We start from the raw sequence: 20,000 nt of genomic DNA on the forward strand, positions 1-20,000 counted from the left end.
ACTCGGACTTTAAACAGTACACACACACTCGGACTTTAAACAGTACACACACTCGGACTTTAAACAGTACACACACTCGGACTTTAAACAGTACACACACTCGGACTTGATGCTCATCACATGTTTTACTTTACTGATACTGCTTTTAATCGTAATGTAGACCGGTCATCGGGACATCAGCTGTCATGTACAATAAAAGCGCAGCGACAGGAAATAGCATTTAACACAAAAAGCCGCCTAGACGCTGGACTTGCGCTCAGGACTTTTTTTTTTTTTGGTAGCATTTTTTCTGGCCACCAGTTCAGTGTCCGTCTGCTCGACATCCATCTTCACTCGTTCCGCGCTGCACACCGGAAAAAGTCACATGACCACACACGCCACACGTGTCGCTGCCTACACTGAAACACTAGTTTAGCGGATAGCGGTGTAGCGGATAGCGGTGTAGCGGATAGCGGTGTAGCGGATAGCGGTGTAGCGGATAGCGGTGTAGCGGATGAAATAGACAAACAGCTTTCAGAGAGAATGGGTTGTCCTGTCCACACATGACAACCCATTTACTTCATAAAATCGCAGCATTTTGCGTCATATAATCGCACAGGCTTGATATTGCGATTGCGATGTGATTAATCGTGCAGCACTTTCCACCGTTTCTTCGAACTTGTTTCCAATGGTGTCTCTAGGAACGTTCAGTCCTTTGCTGTGTTTTTGTATCCTGTTCCTTGTTTGTGGAGGAGGGGATCTCTTTCCCTAACTTGTGGACCATTCCTTTGACTTTTATTTTTAAACCTTTTCCATATTTTTAACATGCAGTCAAATGTGACACTCGGCCTCTAGTCAGTTTAGTTATATTCATGTTTCTAGCTCAAACACACCTGGTGAACTAATGAAGCCCTGTTCAGTTGCATCAGGTGCTTGAGACAACCAGTGACTTCCATATTTGTGCTTCTGTGAGATTTTATTCAGGGAACTGAATTTTGAGACTTTTGAGAAAGTTGCTTTATCAGTTGAATTTGGGAAAAACACTCGAAGCATTAAAAAGCTTTTGTTTGATTTGTTTCCTGCTGAAAGGCTGTAAATTTTGACAAACATTTGCAGTGGGGTTTGACTACAACTATAAAGCTCAACATGCTGAGAAATCTCAAGACGGTGTCTGACACCAGCATCAGGTCTGAGGTTCCCTGTGAGCGTCACTCACTAACGCTACAGAAATCCCAGCTGAAGCTTGACATGTATAGTATAATAATTCAGGTTGGTGAATATCACAACAGCACAAATATGAGCCCTAAAATTGAACAGACACAATTAACAATAGTACAGGGACATTAGTGCTGTCTGCTCTGCACAGCCAACATAATGCACTACATCTAGTGTACAATATACAGCCACTGTTGGAGAAGTTTACACACAATATGGGTTAGAATTGGGGAATGTTGCTTTTCAGTAGCAGATTTCTCACAATCTGTAAAACTCTAGATGTTCACGTGTGTACGCTTTTACTCCTGTTTTAAGGTCACTTACACACACACTTATAAGAAGCAAAGACACACACAGACTCGCACAGAAACACAGACAGAGATGCAGACAGAAACCCACACACAGACAAACACACACACAGACACACACAGACAGACAGACCCACACACACAGACAGACACAGACACACACACACACACAGACACAGACACACACACAGACACAGACACACACAGACAGACACAGACACACACACACACAGACAGACAGACACAGAGACACACACACAGAGACACAGACACACACACACAGACACACACACACAGACACAGACAGACACACACACACACACAGACAGACAGACACACAGACAGACAGACACAGAGACACACAGACACAGACAGACAGACACAGAGACACACAGACACAGACACACACAGACACAGACACACACACAGAGACACACACACACAGACACACACACACAGACACACACACACAGACACACACACACAGACACACACACACAGACACACACACACAGACACACACACAGACACACACACACAGACACACACACACAGACACACACACACAGACACACACACACAGACACACACACACAGACACACACACACACAGACACACACACACAGACACACACACACAGACACACACACACAGACACACACACACAGACACACACACACAGACACACACACACAGACACACACACACAGACACACACACACACGAGATTCAACTTCTGGTTGCATGTAAACAGTAGCGGATAAATGCGAACCTTTAGGTTCAAATAAAGGAAACATTTTTATTGCTACATGATTATTAAAATTGTTGTGTAGCGGCTGAGAAAAGGCTGCTTTAAACACCACTTTCACAGATGAGGATGTTTTCACCAGAATGATTTGAGTGACTAAATGCTCTGACCTGCAGGGGGAGCCGGCTGAATGGTGACCGGTGTGGGTTTGACCACTGGCACTATGGTAGCCTGCACTGGCTGGATGATGATGGTTTTGGTCTGCAGGGCTGCAGTCTGAGTGATGGGCAGGGCTGTGATGAGTGGCTTAGGCTGAATGGAGACTTTCGGGCTCAGATGAATGGGTCTCATAACAGGTTTAGCTATAAAGACAAGAAATAAAACCCCAACTGAACACTAACATCATTCTCAGTGGATAAAGCAAAATAACACATCACTCTAAATAAATGCACTGCACTGTGCTTTGGTGTCCATGAATTCAGGAAAGCAGGATACATGTGTGTGTGTGTGTGCGCGCGTGTGCGCGTACGTGTGTGCACGTGTGTGTGCACGTGTGTGAGTCTGTGTGTGTCTGTGTGTGTGTCTGTGTGTCTGTGTGTGTGTCTGTGTGTGTGTGTGTGTCTGTGTGTGTCTGTGTGTGTGTGTGTCTGTGTGTGTGTGTGTCTGTGTGTGTGTGTGTCTGTGTGTGTCTGTGTGTGTGTGTGTCTGTGTGTGTGTCTGTCTGTGTGTGTGTGTGTCTGTGTGTGTGTGTGTGTGTGTGTCTGTGTGTGTGTGTGTCTGTGTGTGTGTGTGTCTGTGTGTGTGTGTGTCTGTGTGTGTGTGTGTCTGTGTGTGTGTGTGTCTGTGTGTGTGTCTGTCTGTGTGTGTGTGTGTGTCTGTGTGTGTGTGTGTGTCTGTGTGTGTGTGTGTGTCTGTGTGTGTGTGTGTCTGTGTGTGTGTGTGTCTGTGTGTGTGTGTGTCTGTGTGTGTGTGTGTGTGTGTGTGTGTGTGTGTGTCTGTGTGTGTGTGTGTGTGTGTGTGTGTCTGTGTGTGTGTCTGTGTGTGTGTGTGTGTGTGTCTGTGTGTGTGTGTGTGTGTGTCTGTGTGTGTGTCTGTGTGTGTGTGTGTGTGTGTCTGTGTGTGTACACAACAGTCAGTAAATGAAGTAAAGGTGTCGTTATCCAGCACAGCGGTTGGCTGAGTGATTTCACCTTTTATCTGATTGGTCTTCCTGACTGGCTTCTTCTCAGGAGGAGGTTCAACAGAGCTGCTATAGTCTGAGCAGATGGAGAGTGGAGAGTGCTGCGACTGGGTGGAGAGTGGAGACAGAGCTTCATCCTGTGAGGACAGAAAAGAAACTGTCTTCCTGATAGTGTTCGGGGCGCAGACACACTCATCTCTTCAGTCAGGCATACACACAATACATCCCATAATATCATGCACCAGTACATCAGACCAGCACATTTTTCTGAACAGCAGATATGTTAATCCCTTTCCACTGCTTCTCTCTTTGTACCCATCCCGAGGCATCCAGACACTGTACCAGCTCCCAACGTCCTCTGTGGGACGAAGCCTTTGGACGTCCACTGAGCCGAGGCCGACTCTAAGAATCCTGAGACATCTCCAGTTAGACTCTGTGGTACTCAGGAGATCAGAAGTCCTTGAACCTCACACCACTACAACATTTAACTGACTGTATTTACAATCACACCCCCAGTGTCACCCATATGAGGATGGGTTCCCCCTTGAGTCCGGTTCCTCTCAAGGTTTCTTCCTTTACCAATTTAAGGCAGTTTTTCCTTGCCACTGCTGCCTGAGTCACCTCAGACTTGCTCATAGGGGAATAAATACATACACATTGTGAACTATATACAACTAATAATAATCTAGAATTTTTATTCTGTTAATTCTTATTTCTTTTATTATTCGTTATTTCCTTTATCATTCCTTATGTTTACATCCTGCTCTGTGTTTATGTTCTGTAAAGCTGCTTTGAGACGATGTCTGTTGTAAAAAGCGCTATAGAAATAAACTTGAATTGAAATTGAATTGAATTGAAAAGAAACTGAGCAAAATGAACAAATACAGCATTGAGACTGCAGGAAATCACAATAACAGTCCGTCACCTAATGCATGATAACAGGTCCTGAGTGCGATTCAACATACATACACACACACACACACACACACACACACACACACACACACACACACACACACACACACACACACACACACACACACAGGGTAACTGAGCCATTTACTGCTTGCTGGAGAGAAAAGTGTTAAATCCAACAACAAATCCTCACTGAAATGAAGAAAGGAGGGACAGTTAAAAGAATCTAACAGGAAGTGATGGAACAGGACTAGTGAGACTCACTGTACTCATGGTAGAGATGAGGAGCTCAATCACACACTCACGATTCCATAACTCATGGTTTTATAAGGAGTTCTGAGGTTTTATAAAAATGCTTCTGTTGTGCTTTCATTGAGAGTCCATGTGGAGATCTACACAGTTCTGGTCCTTATGTAGCTGCTGCAGCTCTATGACTCAATTTGGAATTAAGCAGTTTGTACTGCTATGACCTTTAACCAATGCCCTTTCTGCTGGGAGACAAAAGTTAATCTGTTTAAACTCTACAGATTTCCTTCTTTTAGATAATACTGTAATTACACATATCGCTGCATGTGCAAACCAAAGCCTGATATCTGAAGAGCATTTTAACCATAAATTTTGTCACAAAGCATTTCTGTACAACAAAAAAATCTAAGCATCTGTTTGACAGACGTGAGTCACATGGCTCTGAGAGCATCACTGTAGGTACAGACGGCAGGGGGGGGGGGGTTTACCTCAGTGATGCTCATTAGTGATACACTGGCTGTGGGCTGGAACAGTACACAGGGCTGTCAGCACGCTGTCACTGCCTCTTACAATGACACTAGTGAGCAAGGTGACTTGAGGGATAACTAAGATGAGCTTGTTAGCACGCTCTCTCTCTCTCACACACACACACACACACACACACACACACACACACACACACACACACACACACACACACACACACACACACCATCTGGCCAGGTTAATGCTTATTCTCAGGACAGCTGTGAAAGGTCAATCCTCATTATTTCTCAGTCTTCCTAATTACAGTACGTGTTTCCACAATCATGTCCACTTTTTGACAATATGAGCAGGTTTTATTTACCATAAAGCTGCAATTACCAGCTATACACTTCTGCTGCTATGTGCATTTTTTTTACATCAGGACTAGCAGCATTTTTCTTCGATCTGTGTACTATTATTGACTGCACCATTCTGGTGTACAGTATTAAGTACTGCTCACTATCTTCATGGGCTCAGTTTGAGACTCAGGCTGCTGTTAACTGGTTAATGTACCGTCACACCTTTCACACCCAGCTTGGGGGCATCACATCAGTGTCACTGCTGTGGAAAATATAGTGCACCCTCTGGTCACCGGTGGTCATCAAAGTTTGGATGTTGTGATGCTGTCCAGTATAAAGTGGGTTAACTGCCACAAAGTAACTGATTATTTTCCTCATAACAGCGTGACACTGTGCACCATGCTTTTCCTCTCCGAATACATTTAACCACTCGTTCTTAAGACAGCAAACGAATAAAAGCGTATAGATTGTGCAGATAGACGTACAGACCACCTGAGAATATCAGCAGTGAAGGAGTAAAAAAGCAGCTTGTACTTTACAGAAATATCACAATGTCTTACGTAACAGCTTTATATCAGACTGTTAATGAGCGCTAAGTTAGATAAATCTCTCCTTATAAATAACCTCATAACCCCCAGATGATTATACGTTACTCTGTGTTACAGAGCAGTTTCTTTTTATTTATTAGTCACAGCATTAATAATATAATAAATAGGGAACAAGTTTTAATGTATTCTCTGATATAGACTTAGAAGCTCTAAAAAACCCTCAGTTAAAAAATCTGACAGGAGTTTCATCAGCTCGCAGCACGTCCTGATCATTCTGTACACTTCCACTTATCTCACTGATACAACAGAGTAGGTGAGGGTTAAAGGGTCCTGCAGCGGCAGCGCTGGGATTTGAACTCATGACCTTTATATCAGTGAATGTCTTAACCTCTGAACTATCACTGGCAAGTGTCAAAGCCTGAATTTGTAAGCTGTAGACAAAACTCTTTGTAGAAAAGTCCAACGCTTAGAAAATAGAGATTACTAACTGATTACAGCCACATAATAGTATAATTACCCCCACACCCTTTAAATCTCCCCACTCCTGTCATCCTGCACCCACTGAGATTCATTTTAATGACTACATATACACACACACACACACACACACACACACACACACACCAAACAAGTATGACAACAAAATTTCCAAAACAAATAAGATGCAATGGGACACAATGAACAACACAGAGAGACTTAAAACTAACTGACTGAAAACACGCAGATATAATCATTCTTCTTTGAGCATATCAACTATAAATTTAAGTTATCCCCAAGTACACACACACACACACACACACACACACACACACACACACACACACAGTATGTCTGCTTACAAGTAGAGAGCAGGGTGAAGAGGCCTCGGTTGATGCGGGTGAGGAGACTGAAAGAGAGACTGTGTGGGCTGGAGAGAGCGAATCTGTAGAAATGTCTCCATCTGCAGGTTAAAACAAATACATGACAGATCACAATAACACCACAGAGAGGAAATAAAATATCCTAAAATCAGAGAGCAGAAAATCGACCTGTACACATGCTGCTGGTGTCTGTCCACATGTCAGAGCTCCAGACAGGTAGATCCATGTCTAAGTCAGCACCGGCCATCTGTAAAAACACACACACTTCAGCTCTTTACAGCATCAGGAGAAAAAGCTCCATGCTGTTTCCAAGTATTAAATGTGTGCAGCAAGAAAATCAATAACAGCAAAACTATGACTGTGGAGATCTAATAATTAGTGACTGAAGCATAATAAATAAGAGAGAGTTCAGATGCAGACAGAAAAAGAGCTGGAGTGAATGTAATTTGCATTTATTTACTCTAAACAAAATTTGAAGGGATGATTTATTGTTAAATTCTTTTAATTTAACCATAAATTAATTTATTTAATTCATTATAAATTAATTTATTTATCTTTTTATTTAAACTAATTAATTGGTTTTGACCCCCCCCCCCCCCCCAGTGTTTCTACAGTGACAGGAAAGAGAAATATGATCGACATGTTTACATGTAAAAGGCATCATTACGCTACTGTTCTGCTCCGATCAGAAAGTGGCAGGAAGTTTAATCATCCTTTACAATCATGTGAATGTTAACATCTGTGAAGGTGAATCAAATCGTGTCAGTATAGTCCTGAAGATTTCATCTGAAGTTCAGATAAATGCTGTGAGAAGTGAGAGATGAAAAGAGCGCTTTCTCACCGTCACCCTGTAGACTGCTCTGATTTCATTTACAGATGTTTTCACAGCTTTAATTCATAATGTATGTAATTGTAATACTTGCTGTTATAATATTTAATAAATGTCTAATAGCAAATTAATCAGACCTTTTTTAGGGGACCAACATTCCACCCTCATTTAAATGAGTTAAGGTCTTAAAATAACTACAGATTGTGTGACGTCCTGCTGTGACTTATTGTCGTACAACTTGTCTACAGGGAAGTAGAAATTATTGTATGTGTGTGTGTGTGCGTGTGTGTGTGTGTGCGTGTGTGTGTGTGTGTGTGTGTGCGTGCGTGCGCGTGTGTGTGTGTGGCTGATTTGACTTGACTTACATAGCCGTTTGAGAGCGCCTGCAGCAACTCTTCCGCATCTCCCAGGCCGTCTAACTCATCAAACAAACTGATATCTACACAAGAAAAGGACAAGGAGATGCTGATGATAAAAAGGAATGATATTAAAAATAATAATAATAATTAAAAAAATCAATCCTTCCCAGAGTCAGAACCTATGTACAATGAATCTTTACTTCTTCCAAAAGATATAAACATCTCTCCAAAGCAAAACGTACAATAAGCTTTGTGAACAGAAGCCTCGCTGACATGTACATTAACATACACTTTTCTTTACTAAATAAAACACACTTATATGTCCTTTTATTTACTTATTATTTATGATGTCAGCAACTACAAGTGATTAATAAATAAATGCCTGTACAAATAATAGCAGAGAACAAGAGTGTTTTCAGAAACCTGGGGTAAAGCTGTTAGGAAGTGTAAGAAGATGTGAGATATGAGATGTTTGGGAATGTTGGCATAAATAAGTCGTTAGGAGAAATGATGAGACATTATGTTATGTTATGAGATGTTAAGAGAAATGATGAGACGTTATAAGATCTGATGAGACGTTATGAGATGTTAAGAGATATGATGAGACGTTATAAGATGTAATGAGATATGATGAGATGTAGAGAGATGTAATGAGATATGATGAGATGTGATGAGATGTAATGAGATGTGATGAGATGTAATAAGATATGATGAGATGTAGAGAGATATGATGAGATGTAGAGAGATGTAATGAGATATGATGAGATGTGATGAGATGTAATGAGATGTGATGAGATGTGATGAGATGTAATGAGATATGATGAGATGTGATGAGATGTAATAAGATATGATGAGATGTAATGAGATATGATGAGATGTGATGAGATGTAATGAGATATGATGAGATGTGATGAGATGTAATGAGATGTAATGAGATGTGATGAGATGTAATGAGATATGATGAGATGTGATGAGATGTAATAAGATATGATGAGATGTAATGAGATATGATGAGATGTGATGAGATGTAATGAGATATGATGAGATGTAATGAGATGTAATGAGATGTGCTGAGATGTGATGAGCTGAGATGTGAGGAGATATGATGAGATGTAATGAGATGTGATGAGATGTAATGAGATGTAATGAGATGTGATGAGATGTGATGAGATATAATGAGATGTAGAGAGATGTAATGAGATGTAGAGAGATGTAATGAGATGTAATGAGATGTGATGAGATGTGATGAGATGTGATGAGATGTGATGAGATGTAGAGAGATGTGATGAGATGTAGAGAGATGTGATGAGATGTAGAGAGCTGTAGAGAGATGTAATGAGATGTAGAGAGCTGTAATGAGATGTGATGAGATGTAGAGAGCTGTAATGAGATGTAGAGAGCTGTAATGAGATGTAATGAGATGTAGAGAGCTGTAATGAGATGTGATGAGATGTAGAGAGATGTAGAGAGATATGATGAGATGTAGAGAGATATGATGAGATATGATGAGATGTAGAGAGATATGATGAGATATGATGAGATGTAGAGAGATATGATGAGATGTAGAGAGATATGATGAGATATGATGAGATATGATGAGATGTAGAGAGCTGTAATGAGATGTAATGAGATGTAGAGAGCTGTAATGAGATGTGATGAGATGTAGAGAGATGTAGAGAGATGTGATGAGATGTAGAGAGATATGATGAGATATGATGAGATGTAGAGAGATATGATGAGATGTAGAGAGATATGATGAGATATGATGAGATATGATGAGATGTAGAGAGCTGTAATGAGATGTAATGAGATGTAGAGAGCTGTAATGAGATGTAGAGAGCTGTAATGAGATGTAGAGAGCTGTAATGAGATGTAATGAGATGTAGAGAGCTGTAATGAGATGTAGAGAGCTGTAATGAGATGTAATGAGATGTAGAGAGCTGTAATGAGATGTGCTGAGATGTAGAGAGATGTAGAGAGATATGATGAGATATGATGAGATGTAGAGAGCTGTAATGAGATGTAGAGAGCAGTTTGTTTACCCCACTCTCCGTCCTGATCGATAGACATGTTCCCTGTGTCGTTACTCATCGCTGTAGGAGTTATAATTCGCGAAGGATCTTCGGCGTTCAACAACAACTCTTTCGACATAGTTCCCTGAAGACATCAGTGACTGTATAAGTGAGAAAATCAGGATTAAACTCGGTTAAAACTCGGTGTCCGTCTATAACATCTCAGCGCTGTTCAACACATTTCCGGTTCGAGAATCGTCCCCACTTTACGTACACGTCCTACTTTACTGTAGCTCTACGGGTACCGAAGAGGCTCATGCTGTTGAACGCGTTAAACATGCCGTAAGATGGCAGTGAGGAGCTTTTTGTTCAGCTGTAACTCGGACTGTGTGTGAGACAGACAGCCTTATAACGTTATGTTTAAGGAATCTGCTTCGTGCACATTCACACTTTAAAACTGTCAGACCGAAAGGTTTGACCATGAAATTATTGGTTGATTTCTATATAGATGTGTAACAGTAATGAAAGCTAAGGGACCGTCAACAAATGACTGATCCGTATAACGCTCTATAACGTAAAGAATACAACACATATGCATTACATTATAAAGTCTCTGAGCACTTTATTAGGAACAAATGTACACACATTATACTGTACAATTATCTCATCAGTCAGTTGTGTTGCACTGTCTTGGTGAAAGAGGAAAGCAGACAATGAGCTGAAGTAACTCAGATAAAGTAACTCAGATAAAGTAACTCATAAAGTAACTCAGATAAAGTAACTCATAAAGTAACTCAGATAAAGTAACTCAGATAAAGTTACTCATAAAGTAACTCAGATAAAGTTACTCATAAAGTAACTCAGATAAAGTAACTCAGATCATCACTCTTTGTGGTGAGCAGAAAAGCATCTCCAAATGCAAAGAAGGAAACCGCATTAGGTCAGTCAAGAATTCAGTTTATTTGTATAGTTTATTTAACAATTTCCCACTGTCTCAAAGCAGCTTTACAGAAGTATGGAAACAGAAGAGAGAGAAAAAGTAATAAATATATAATAAGAATAAAAAATGAGGATAAAAAAAATTAAAATATACAATTAAAGTTTAAAATTAATTTAAAATATAAAATACTATATATCTATCCCTACCCCTAATGAACAAGCCGGAGGCGACGACGGCAAAGAAAAACTCCCTGAGATGACATGAGGAAGATACCTTGAGAGGAACCAGGCTCAGAAGGATCCCATCCTCATTTGGGTGACACTGGACAGGAAATAGTGTAAATGTAAATAATGTCCTTTCTACATCAGTTTATAATAGTGCAACTGAGATCAGCACAGACAGTACAAACTCTGAGATCAGCACAGACATGATTGCTGATAAAGACCAGACCATACAGCTGACTGACACTACATTGGTTCAGAAGGAGTCATGACAGTCTACACCAGGACACCAGGATGCACTATGGGAAGAAGGCGAGCCTGCAGAGTAGGTGTGACGCTCTGGGTAATGTTCTGCTGGAAAACCTCAGGTCTTGCATTCATGTGGATGTTACTGTGACATGATCCACCTACATAAACACTGCTACAGATCAAGTTCACTCCTTCATGCTAACTGTTCACTAACAACAGTGTCCTCTTTCTGCTGGATGTTCATGCAATTAACCGGACAAAAAAAATCTGCACTTACAGTACTTACTTACAGTACTTTAGGATCTGCATGTAAAGTCAGATACCACATATTTATCCATACTAGTTGTATTGTAATTGCATTTTAAATAATTGCAAAAAGCTTCATTGGACAAAAAAATGTTTTATGCAGTTAAACAGTTTTATGGTCCCTTCACAAATTGACTGGCTAACATCATTTCACTAATAATATCATTAGCATACAGGGAAGTGTAAGTGATTTATCAGGTTAAATCACCCAATCATTCTGATTAGATTAACAGAGCAGACTGAGGACTAGTCATTGTTTTCTTGTGTTAGCAATGGTTGCCTCCAAAAAGAGACATGTAGCCATCATCACTGCATCAAAATGCCATTACATGCATGAAAATTGTGCAAATTTGCAAATAGAACTTCAAGAGAGGTTCAGCTGTAGTAAAGAAGGTTCCAGGACATCCTAGAGGGCCAGGACCATCCCGGGCTGGGGAGTCAGCTGTGGAATCATGGCAGTATCAGCGCAGAGCTTGCTCATTATTGGCACCTGGTGGGTATGAGTGCTTCTGCATGCACAGTGTGGCAAAGACCTTTGGACAATCACCTGGTTTCATGAAGGGCAGTAAAGAAACCACTTCTCTTATAGACAACCAGACAGACATTTTGGAGAAAAGACTGAAGATTGCACAGCAGAAGAGTGGTACAAAGTTCTCCATTCTGACTGTTTAGGATATCAGGAAAATCATTGTCTGGAAAAGAAAAGGTGGATGCTACCAGCTACCAGTAAAGCATCCTGAAACCATCCTTATTTACAGACTGGCTTGATGAAAATTGGAGGAGCATCTATTGTCTTTTTCCAATAAAAAAAATAATTAATTAAAAAATTTCTTTCAAAATATTTACTATATTGAACAGTAAATAAATAAATACTTGTTCCAGGGTTCCTATAGGAAGTTCTCCTGTTTCTGCAGGTATAAATCCTGGACTCAGTAACCACCACATTTACACTTTACACACATCTGTAACATGTGTTATACACAACATGTGTTTTTTCACCAGTCATTACCAAGTCTTTTACTCCTCATCACATATATTTAGTTTTCTAGCCCTGCTCATATCAATGACTTTACCTTGAATCTGGTTCTTGTCTGATTCCCTGATTAATAAAAATCTGTCAATAATCTTTAGCCAAATTATGGCTCATCCAATCAATAAAATAAATTAAAATTAATTACTTACAAAATATCTTCAATTAAAATAATTCAGGTAAATTCAAGAACTTAATAAATAAAAAATAAATACGCACAAGTAACACAAGTTTCCAAACCTTTATACTTTTTTTTTACCAGGCAGAACTAGAGCGAGGCAGCCCATAAATTCTCATAAACTCTGTCTGTGTGTGTGTGTGTGTGTGTGTGTGTGTGTGCGTGTGTGTGCGTGTGTGCGTGTGCGTGTGTGTGCGTGTGTGCGTGTGCGCGTGTGTGTGCGTGTGTGTGTGTGCGTGTGTGCGCGTGTGTGCGTGTGTGTGCGTGTGTGTGTGTGTGTGTGTGTGTGTGTGTGTGTGTGTGTGTGTGTGTGTGTGTGTGCGCGCGCGCTCGTGTGTGTGTGTGTCTCCAGTGACAGAACAACAGAAGGAAACACACATACATTTCATACCAGGCATGCTGAACAGAAAACTGCACACCGGTCAATGTAAAACGTGTGTGTGTGTGTGTGTGTGTGTGTGTGTGTGTGTGTGTGTGTGTGTGTGTGTGTGTGAAAACATGCAGAAACAAACTATTTCACCAAAAAAATCTCTCAGTGACGTCACTATTGAACTTGACCGTCTGCATTGCTGACGGTTTGTGTTGCTAACTAACGCGTCCCGCCGCTCAGTGTGTGTGTGGTAACGTGACGAGACGCACAACTACGTTTGATTGGTGAAACACAGTCACGTGGTAGAGCCTTAGCGGAAGTTTCTCTCTCTGTCAAATTGATGCGTAGAATACCAAAGAGGTAAAAAGAAAAGTAACAGTAGCGCAGGGGCATAAATCTGGGCTGTAAAAAACATTATGATATTTTCCAACATGCCCTGTTTCTGTGGTCCTATACTTTATTATTTGCTACTTGAAATACATTGTATTCTTTTAAATTGTGTGTGTGTGTGTGTGTGTGTGTGTGTGTGTGTGTGTGTGTGTGTGTGTGTGTGTGTGTGTGTGTGTGTGTGTGTGTGTGTGATAGTCATAGATATGGCAATATGATGATATGGTATTGTTAACACAATAAATTAGGTTATTATTAGCTTATTATTAGAAGGCTTGGTCATGGTCAGTACTTCAACAACACTGACCAACAAAATTGCTTCATTTATTCGAGTTTCCTGTTTTGTATTTTTAATAAGTAACTAATAACTAATAGAATGTTAAAAATTGTTAAACAACAGGGAAACTAGATGCCATACTAAATATTTAAATAAATGCTAAATATTAAAATAAATGAAATAGGATAATTAAATATTTGTCATTGTAATTGTATTGAGATGCATCACTTGTTCCTCGTGTTTGAAGCACAGGGTACATTAATGGTTCTGTTTGTTTTTTGCCATCACAAACAGTCTAGATATAAAGATAGCCTGCTACAGCTCACACGTACCATGTGCCAGCTTGCTCTTATGAGGGATATTCTTAGATTCTGTTATGATTCTTTAATGTCAAACTGATGAGTGATGTTGCTGGGTGTAAAGGATCAGGAGCAGGTGGGTCTGGTCTTAATCTCATTGGGTCCCTCAGATCAGGATCAGCTTAACCTGAGGTGGTCTCAGAAAAACCTCTGCTATACGTCTTACTATACGTCATGCTGTACATCATCTGCATGTCACAGTTCACACGCCTGTACTCCTTTTGTTGTTGTACAAACTTGTAGAAACTCTTCAGAGTGTTTGAAGTTCTTCAGCTTAATAGTGCTTTCAGATCCTGACCTGTCTGTGCTAGCATGAGGATGTGTTTTTAATGAAGCTCTTCTGTAGGTTGCTCTGGATAAATGTGTGTACTGTATAATTCTTATACTGTACTGTATAATACTTATATTGTACTGTATAATACTTATAAATGTAAATCTGCTGCATTTCTCTGCATCATGCTTCATCGTAGCAAAGCTTTAGCATTTTTCCACCAGAATGTATCTGTGTTTTTATTCCAGGTGATTTAGCCACTAGGCAATATGCTAACTGTCATACATTTCCTCTGAGATTCAACACATGACTTATTTCTCATGTTGTTCGGTATTATGTGGAATATCTGGTGTCTGGTTCTTGAAAGGTTGTTACTTTTGCGTAGATGTTATCTAGCTGAATTGATGACATGGTTGAGAGGAATCAGCAGGAACAGGGAGGCAGATGATTACATACACATTTACACACTTTAAGCTTTATCGGTGTGTTGAAGCTGATATAAGGCTAAAAACAGAATGACCAGAGCTTTTGAATAACTGAACACCCAGAGTGAAGTAAAAGGGAAGGCCCACAGACAAAGAAACACAGAAACCTGTATCACATTCCTGTGTATGCCCACACAATGCCAGTTTATTAGGTACAGGAATGGATTAGTAAAATCCAGGGCACCTGGGCAGAAGCAGGGACAACCGCCCCACCCTGCTACACATGAACAAATGCATGGAGGTCTAAGCACCATGGCCCACAACCCAACGAATGTAAAATAAAATGAACACATTAACACGATACACATCCATTCTGAATATCTTACAGTAGCAGCCTCTGTCCTGTGCAGAAGGCAGCCTTTCCTTAGACCACTGGCTTTTTTTTTGTAAAATGTTGCTTGAATTTGTAAACCACTCAGTATCAGTGAAGCAATATGCAAAACATGAACAAACAAAAGCTGCTCAGAGTCAGACACTGGCAGTAAAAATGTGTTAGAGTTTGACTATGACTGTGCATGGAATAAGGATGAGCTACTGTATGGCCTCTGTATGTAAACCAGTAAAGGATTCCTTAATATCATGTTGTTTGTGGATGTACAGTATATATAATCACATACATTGTGCATGCACAGTATATTGTGTTCCTTTGCTTACCGCTGTGTAATTACCAGTGTTAATACTTCTCACTAGGTGTCTTTATCTATATCCTGTTTACCCGTGTCTGTTTCTGACATTTCTTGACTTGTATGTTAAGTTTGTAATTAGGGGTATGTTTTCAAGGGCTTATGCATTTGTACTCCTGTGTGTTCCTGTTTTTTTTTTTCATTCTGTCCCACTTAAGGATATGTTTTAGAATGTGTACTTTACTTTTTATGATGAATGTTAACAACGCACACTGAGGTATCTTATCTTAAACCAGATCAGTATTTTAACCGTGCTTAAACTCCACTGACTCACAGATGGAGACAGTCTGAGGATTAACAGGTTAATGTAACACCAAGAAGCCAACCTATACATTTGTTTGGATTTACAGGACTTTATCTACCTGCCCACTGTCTGGTTGCTGTAGGAACCACCTCCTTAAGTTCACCATGTTTGCATGCAGCTTGGTCTTATTTTTACTTTTATTATTGAAATTAATTTGTGGCCCAAACCACATGACTGAATAAAGAATTCACATGGATTCCTCTGAGAATTATACAACCAGTTTTACAGTTAAGAAATCTCATTACAAGTGGATAGAGTCTTTTTCTTCTTCTTCTTCTTCTTCTTCTTCTTCTTCTTCTTCTTCTTCTTCTTCTTCTTCTTCTTCTTTCTGAACTCTTTATTAAGTTGGCAAATATTAGCACTTGCCTTTCTGTTTATTGATTAAATACTTCAGTTTGCAGTAAATCACATAATGGTTACTAAATGTGACTATTGCATAGACACCACCCTGTATTCTGCACATTAGAATGCTCCGAATTGCATATTCATTAAGGCAAACATGCAAAACAGACCAGACAGGCTTGTGTGAAAAAACCCCAACACAGTCCTCCTGTTAAATTGTGAAAATTGTCACAAAGCAGCTTCACAGAAATCCGGTACAGATTACAACAAATCAGCTTGCACGTATTTGGAGGAGTTTGTCGTACAATTGGATTTTTTTATATGCAAAACATCAATACCCCAAACTTTCTGACCTTTTGGAAATAATGATAATGTTCTTCTCGCTCTTATTCTTATTTATTTAAAATTGCAGTTTTTTACATGTAAAAAAACAAATAAAGACGCCTGCCTGTGTGACAAAGTGCTATAAGGTGGTGTGCTGCTCTGAGACAACCAGAAAATTCAATATTAAATAGATGAGTAAGATCATAGGGCCCATTTTATGCTTTAGATGACATAACATTGTCAAATTACCAGTATTCTGTTACTACAGGGTTGATGGTAAAAAGTCAGGCAGAATATTCCTAGTGTTAATTGACATATACTTCATTAAAGGAAGTGTAAGGACAGGTACTATCAAAAATGTCCCTCACAGTATAATCTGGTTATTTGATGAAAGAAGTGTGTACATGCATAAAGAAGTGTGTACATGCATAAAGAAGTGTGTACATGCTTAAAGAAGTGTGTACATGCATAAAGAAGTGTGGACTCTATATAGACCCTTCCAGAGAAACTGTATTCAGTTCATCACAGACAGTAACAGAGCTCTCCACTAGAACAAGAGCCATTAAGAGTAAATGACAGAGTAAGAGTAAGTGATTTTCCATTTCTGTGCTCTTAAGTGTGTACATTACATGTTGTCAGGATTGTTCTACTACAGTTACTTGTGAAAGACTCTACTGTAGCTGATGTTCGATCTAATCAGAGAATAATTAAGTGAAATGAACAGAATCTGTATTGTTTATTTAATTAATTTACCCAATATAGGTTAGATGCTACTGAGTAAATTGAGTGAAATTGGAATCAGGCCCATGTTTCGACTTATGGGAGTATGTCTAATTACAATTGACGGGGGGGGGGGGGGAGAGAAAGTATACTAACAGAGGTTTCAGAAACAGAGCCCTCAGAAACACAGAGTCCTCTTCTTATTATGTCCATTGTTGGGGTGATGGATATGCTGCGAGATTGATGATGCTGAACCTTGTTGTCCAACATTGTCTCACCAAAGCGTCCATAGAGGAGTGATGACTTATTATCTCTACATGTGTGCGGGGGGAGGACGGGCTGGAGATCTAGAGGAGGGGTGGGTGGGTTAATGCTTTATACAGTGTGATGAAGATGGAGTATGGAGAAGGAGGGCAGATGGAGACCCATAGAGAGAGAGATAGAGAGAGAGAGAGAGAGAGAGAGAGAGAGAGAGAGAGAGAGAGAGAGAGAGAGAGAGAGGGAGAGTGAGTGAGAGAGACTTAAGGACTTAAGAAAGGAAATACGGTTAGGATTTGATAACGGCAACAGATGTACAACAACAGTTATATTAACAACAACAACAACAACAACACCAACAATAATAATAATAATAATAATAATAATAATAATAATATGTTTATTCAGAAATTTCATAATTTCTCACTGTCCTCTTGTATGTAGGGGTGATGGTGTGTACAAAAGCAAGTGCCATAATTAGGAGAGCATGTAGTGTGTCTGGATGATCCCAGTGTAATCTGCAGAGTTGAGTTAGCAGGTGGCCCAAGCCTGGTTTGGGGGAGGGACTGGCTTCACATGCACTGTTTGTCAGGATTGCATCGTGAATACAAAGGGATTACTGCATATGGTGTGTGTGTGTGTGTGTGTGTGTGTGTGTGTGTGTGTGTGTGTGTGTGTGTGTGTGTGTGTGTGTGTGTGTGTGTTTATCTTGCAAAGAGGAGCGTCTTTGGGATTTAAAGTGATGATGGATGTTAAGAAGGAGGGCCAGAAAAAAAACCATAATCCATTACATGTAGCTACTACATCTGGTGTAACAGAAACAGAAAAATAAATTAACTGATCAGTTTAGTCAGTTTAAATAAGCTCAAGCTAAATAAACATGTCATTAAAATTGTTTGAAATTAACTTATTAAATATTTGCAAAAATACCATTACATTATATTACAGTCTCATTTCATGCTTGGGTTATATGTTGCTTTAGTAACCAATGGAGATCTTACAATATAACGCATTAAATTATTTTAATCATGACATTTAGTTGATAAAAGATTTATTACAGCTATTTAAATTATGTGAGCAACTAAAGAACACTACAAACCCTCCTCACAAACCTTAAAGAACCAAAAGCCTACAAAGAGCTTGCCCTGAACCATGTGCCACCATTAAGCTGGGACAAAGGAGGGATTGACGAATCACCAATTTAATCCTTCAGTTTGACTTAAATGAATTTATGTTATCTGTTGGACAAAAGGGAGGGGAATACAAATGAAAAGCCTTGATTGGTGTGAGATGAGTTGGAAAAAAGGCTATTCATCTTTGTTACCATCCTCCTGTGTTTCTTTTATGTGCAGTTTACAAGGTTGTGGGCTGAAAAAAAGCAATGCTTGTTGTACAAAAAACAGAGGGAAGGGGCTCTTAAGAACGCTGGCCGTCCTCAACACTAGCAAAGAGTCTGTGGCTTAAGAGTTCAAGATTGTGAATGTTTGTGACTTCTGAATAACCTTCGAAGGACTGGGAACTAACCCCTGCATGACCCTGAATCTCCAAATAGGGGGCTTGTGAGGGGTCTCTGGTCCACTCTTTGAATAACTGGAGACATGGATGCAACAGGAATGAGAGATGTGTTCATACAATATAATAAAATATAGTGTAATATAATATAATAAATGTTTTATTAGATAATAATAATGACTTTTTTCTCAACTTCTTGTTGTTGCATCATAGAGACAAACTGCAGTTGGCATGGTATACATTCATTACAAAATTAATGATCTTAAACAGGATTAAACAAATCAACAATGGTCCAATTCTTGATTAAAATTAGAGTTAAGGTTTTTAAGAGTTAAGACCAATTTGATCCGGAGCCAGCAACGGATGCAGAGAACAAATTATTATTTTGGTCTTTACCTGAGTGTGACTTCTGTGTTCACACTTTTCTAAACGAACCGCACGGTAAATTGTCATCTTCCTCTACAGTTTAATCCTTTTTACAAGTTTCTGTCTTAAACAGCAGTTTCTGTCGACTACAACCGTTATTTAAGATGCTTTCACATTTGCTGTTTTTGTCTGTTTTTCAAAGTCAAATTTGCATGGACAAAAACGTGTGTAGACTTAAATAAATAAAAATCAACTATTTATGTAAATAATGTTCATTCGTAATTTTCAAAATTGTTTTGATCCATGTAGTAAACAGATAATTAACATTCCCAACCTGATATCTGTTAAAACATTATTTTCACCATAGAATTGTATTATTATCAAATTTCAGACT

The 20,000-nt window shown here is 39.5% G+C and overlaps 1 protein-coding gene across 2 annotated transcripts in view; it reads right to left on the reverse strand.

Moving 5' to 3' along the window:
- atf6 (activating transcription factor 6) overlaps positions 1–10,319 on the reverse strand; it is a 43,651-nt gene extending 33,332 nt beyond the window's left edge. Inside the window, exons 1-6 of one of the 2 annotated variants that reach the window (XM_047801309.1) lie at positions 10,055–10,319; positions 8,019–8,092; positions 6,999–7,071; positions 6,804–6,904; positions 3,442–3,568; positions 2,422–2,613 (exon numbers count right to left, since the gene is read on the reverse strand). In XM_047801309.1, the coding sequence (XP_047657265.1) occupies positions 2,422–2,613; positions 3,442–3,568; positions 6,804–6,904; positions 6,999–7,071; positions 8,019–8,092; positions 10,055–10,163 (676 nt within the window). In that variant the 5' untranslated portion in view covers positions 10,164–10,319. Of the gene's footprint in view, positions 1–2,421; positions 2,614–3,441; positions 3,569–6,803; positions 6,905–6,992; positions 7,072–8,018; positions 8,093–10,054 lie in introns of both variants that reach the window. The other variant, XM_027154253.2, reaches the window with a different exon arrangement.
- Positions 10,320–20,000: the final 9,681 nt, after the last annotated feature.

Source organism: Tachysurus fulvidraco, chromosome 16 (assembly GCF_022655615.1).
Source record: "Tachysurus fulvidraco isolate hzauxx_2018 chromosome 16, HZAU_PFXX_2.0, whole genome shotgun sequence".
In the NCBI taxonomy this organism is placed as follows: Eukaryota; Metazoa; Chordata; class Actinopteri; order Siluriformes; family Bagridae; genus Tachysurus; species Tachysurus fulvidraco.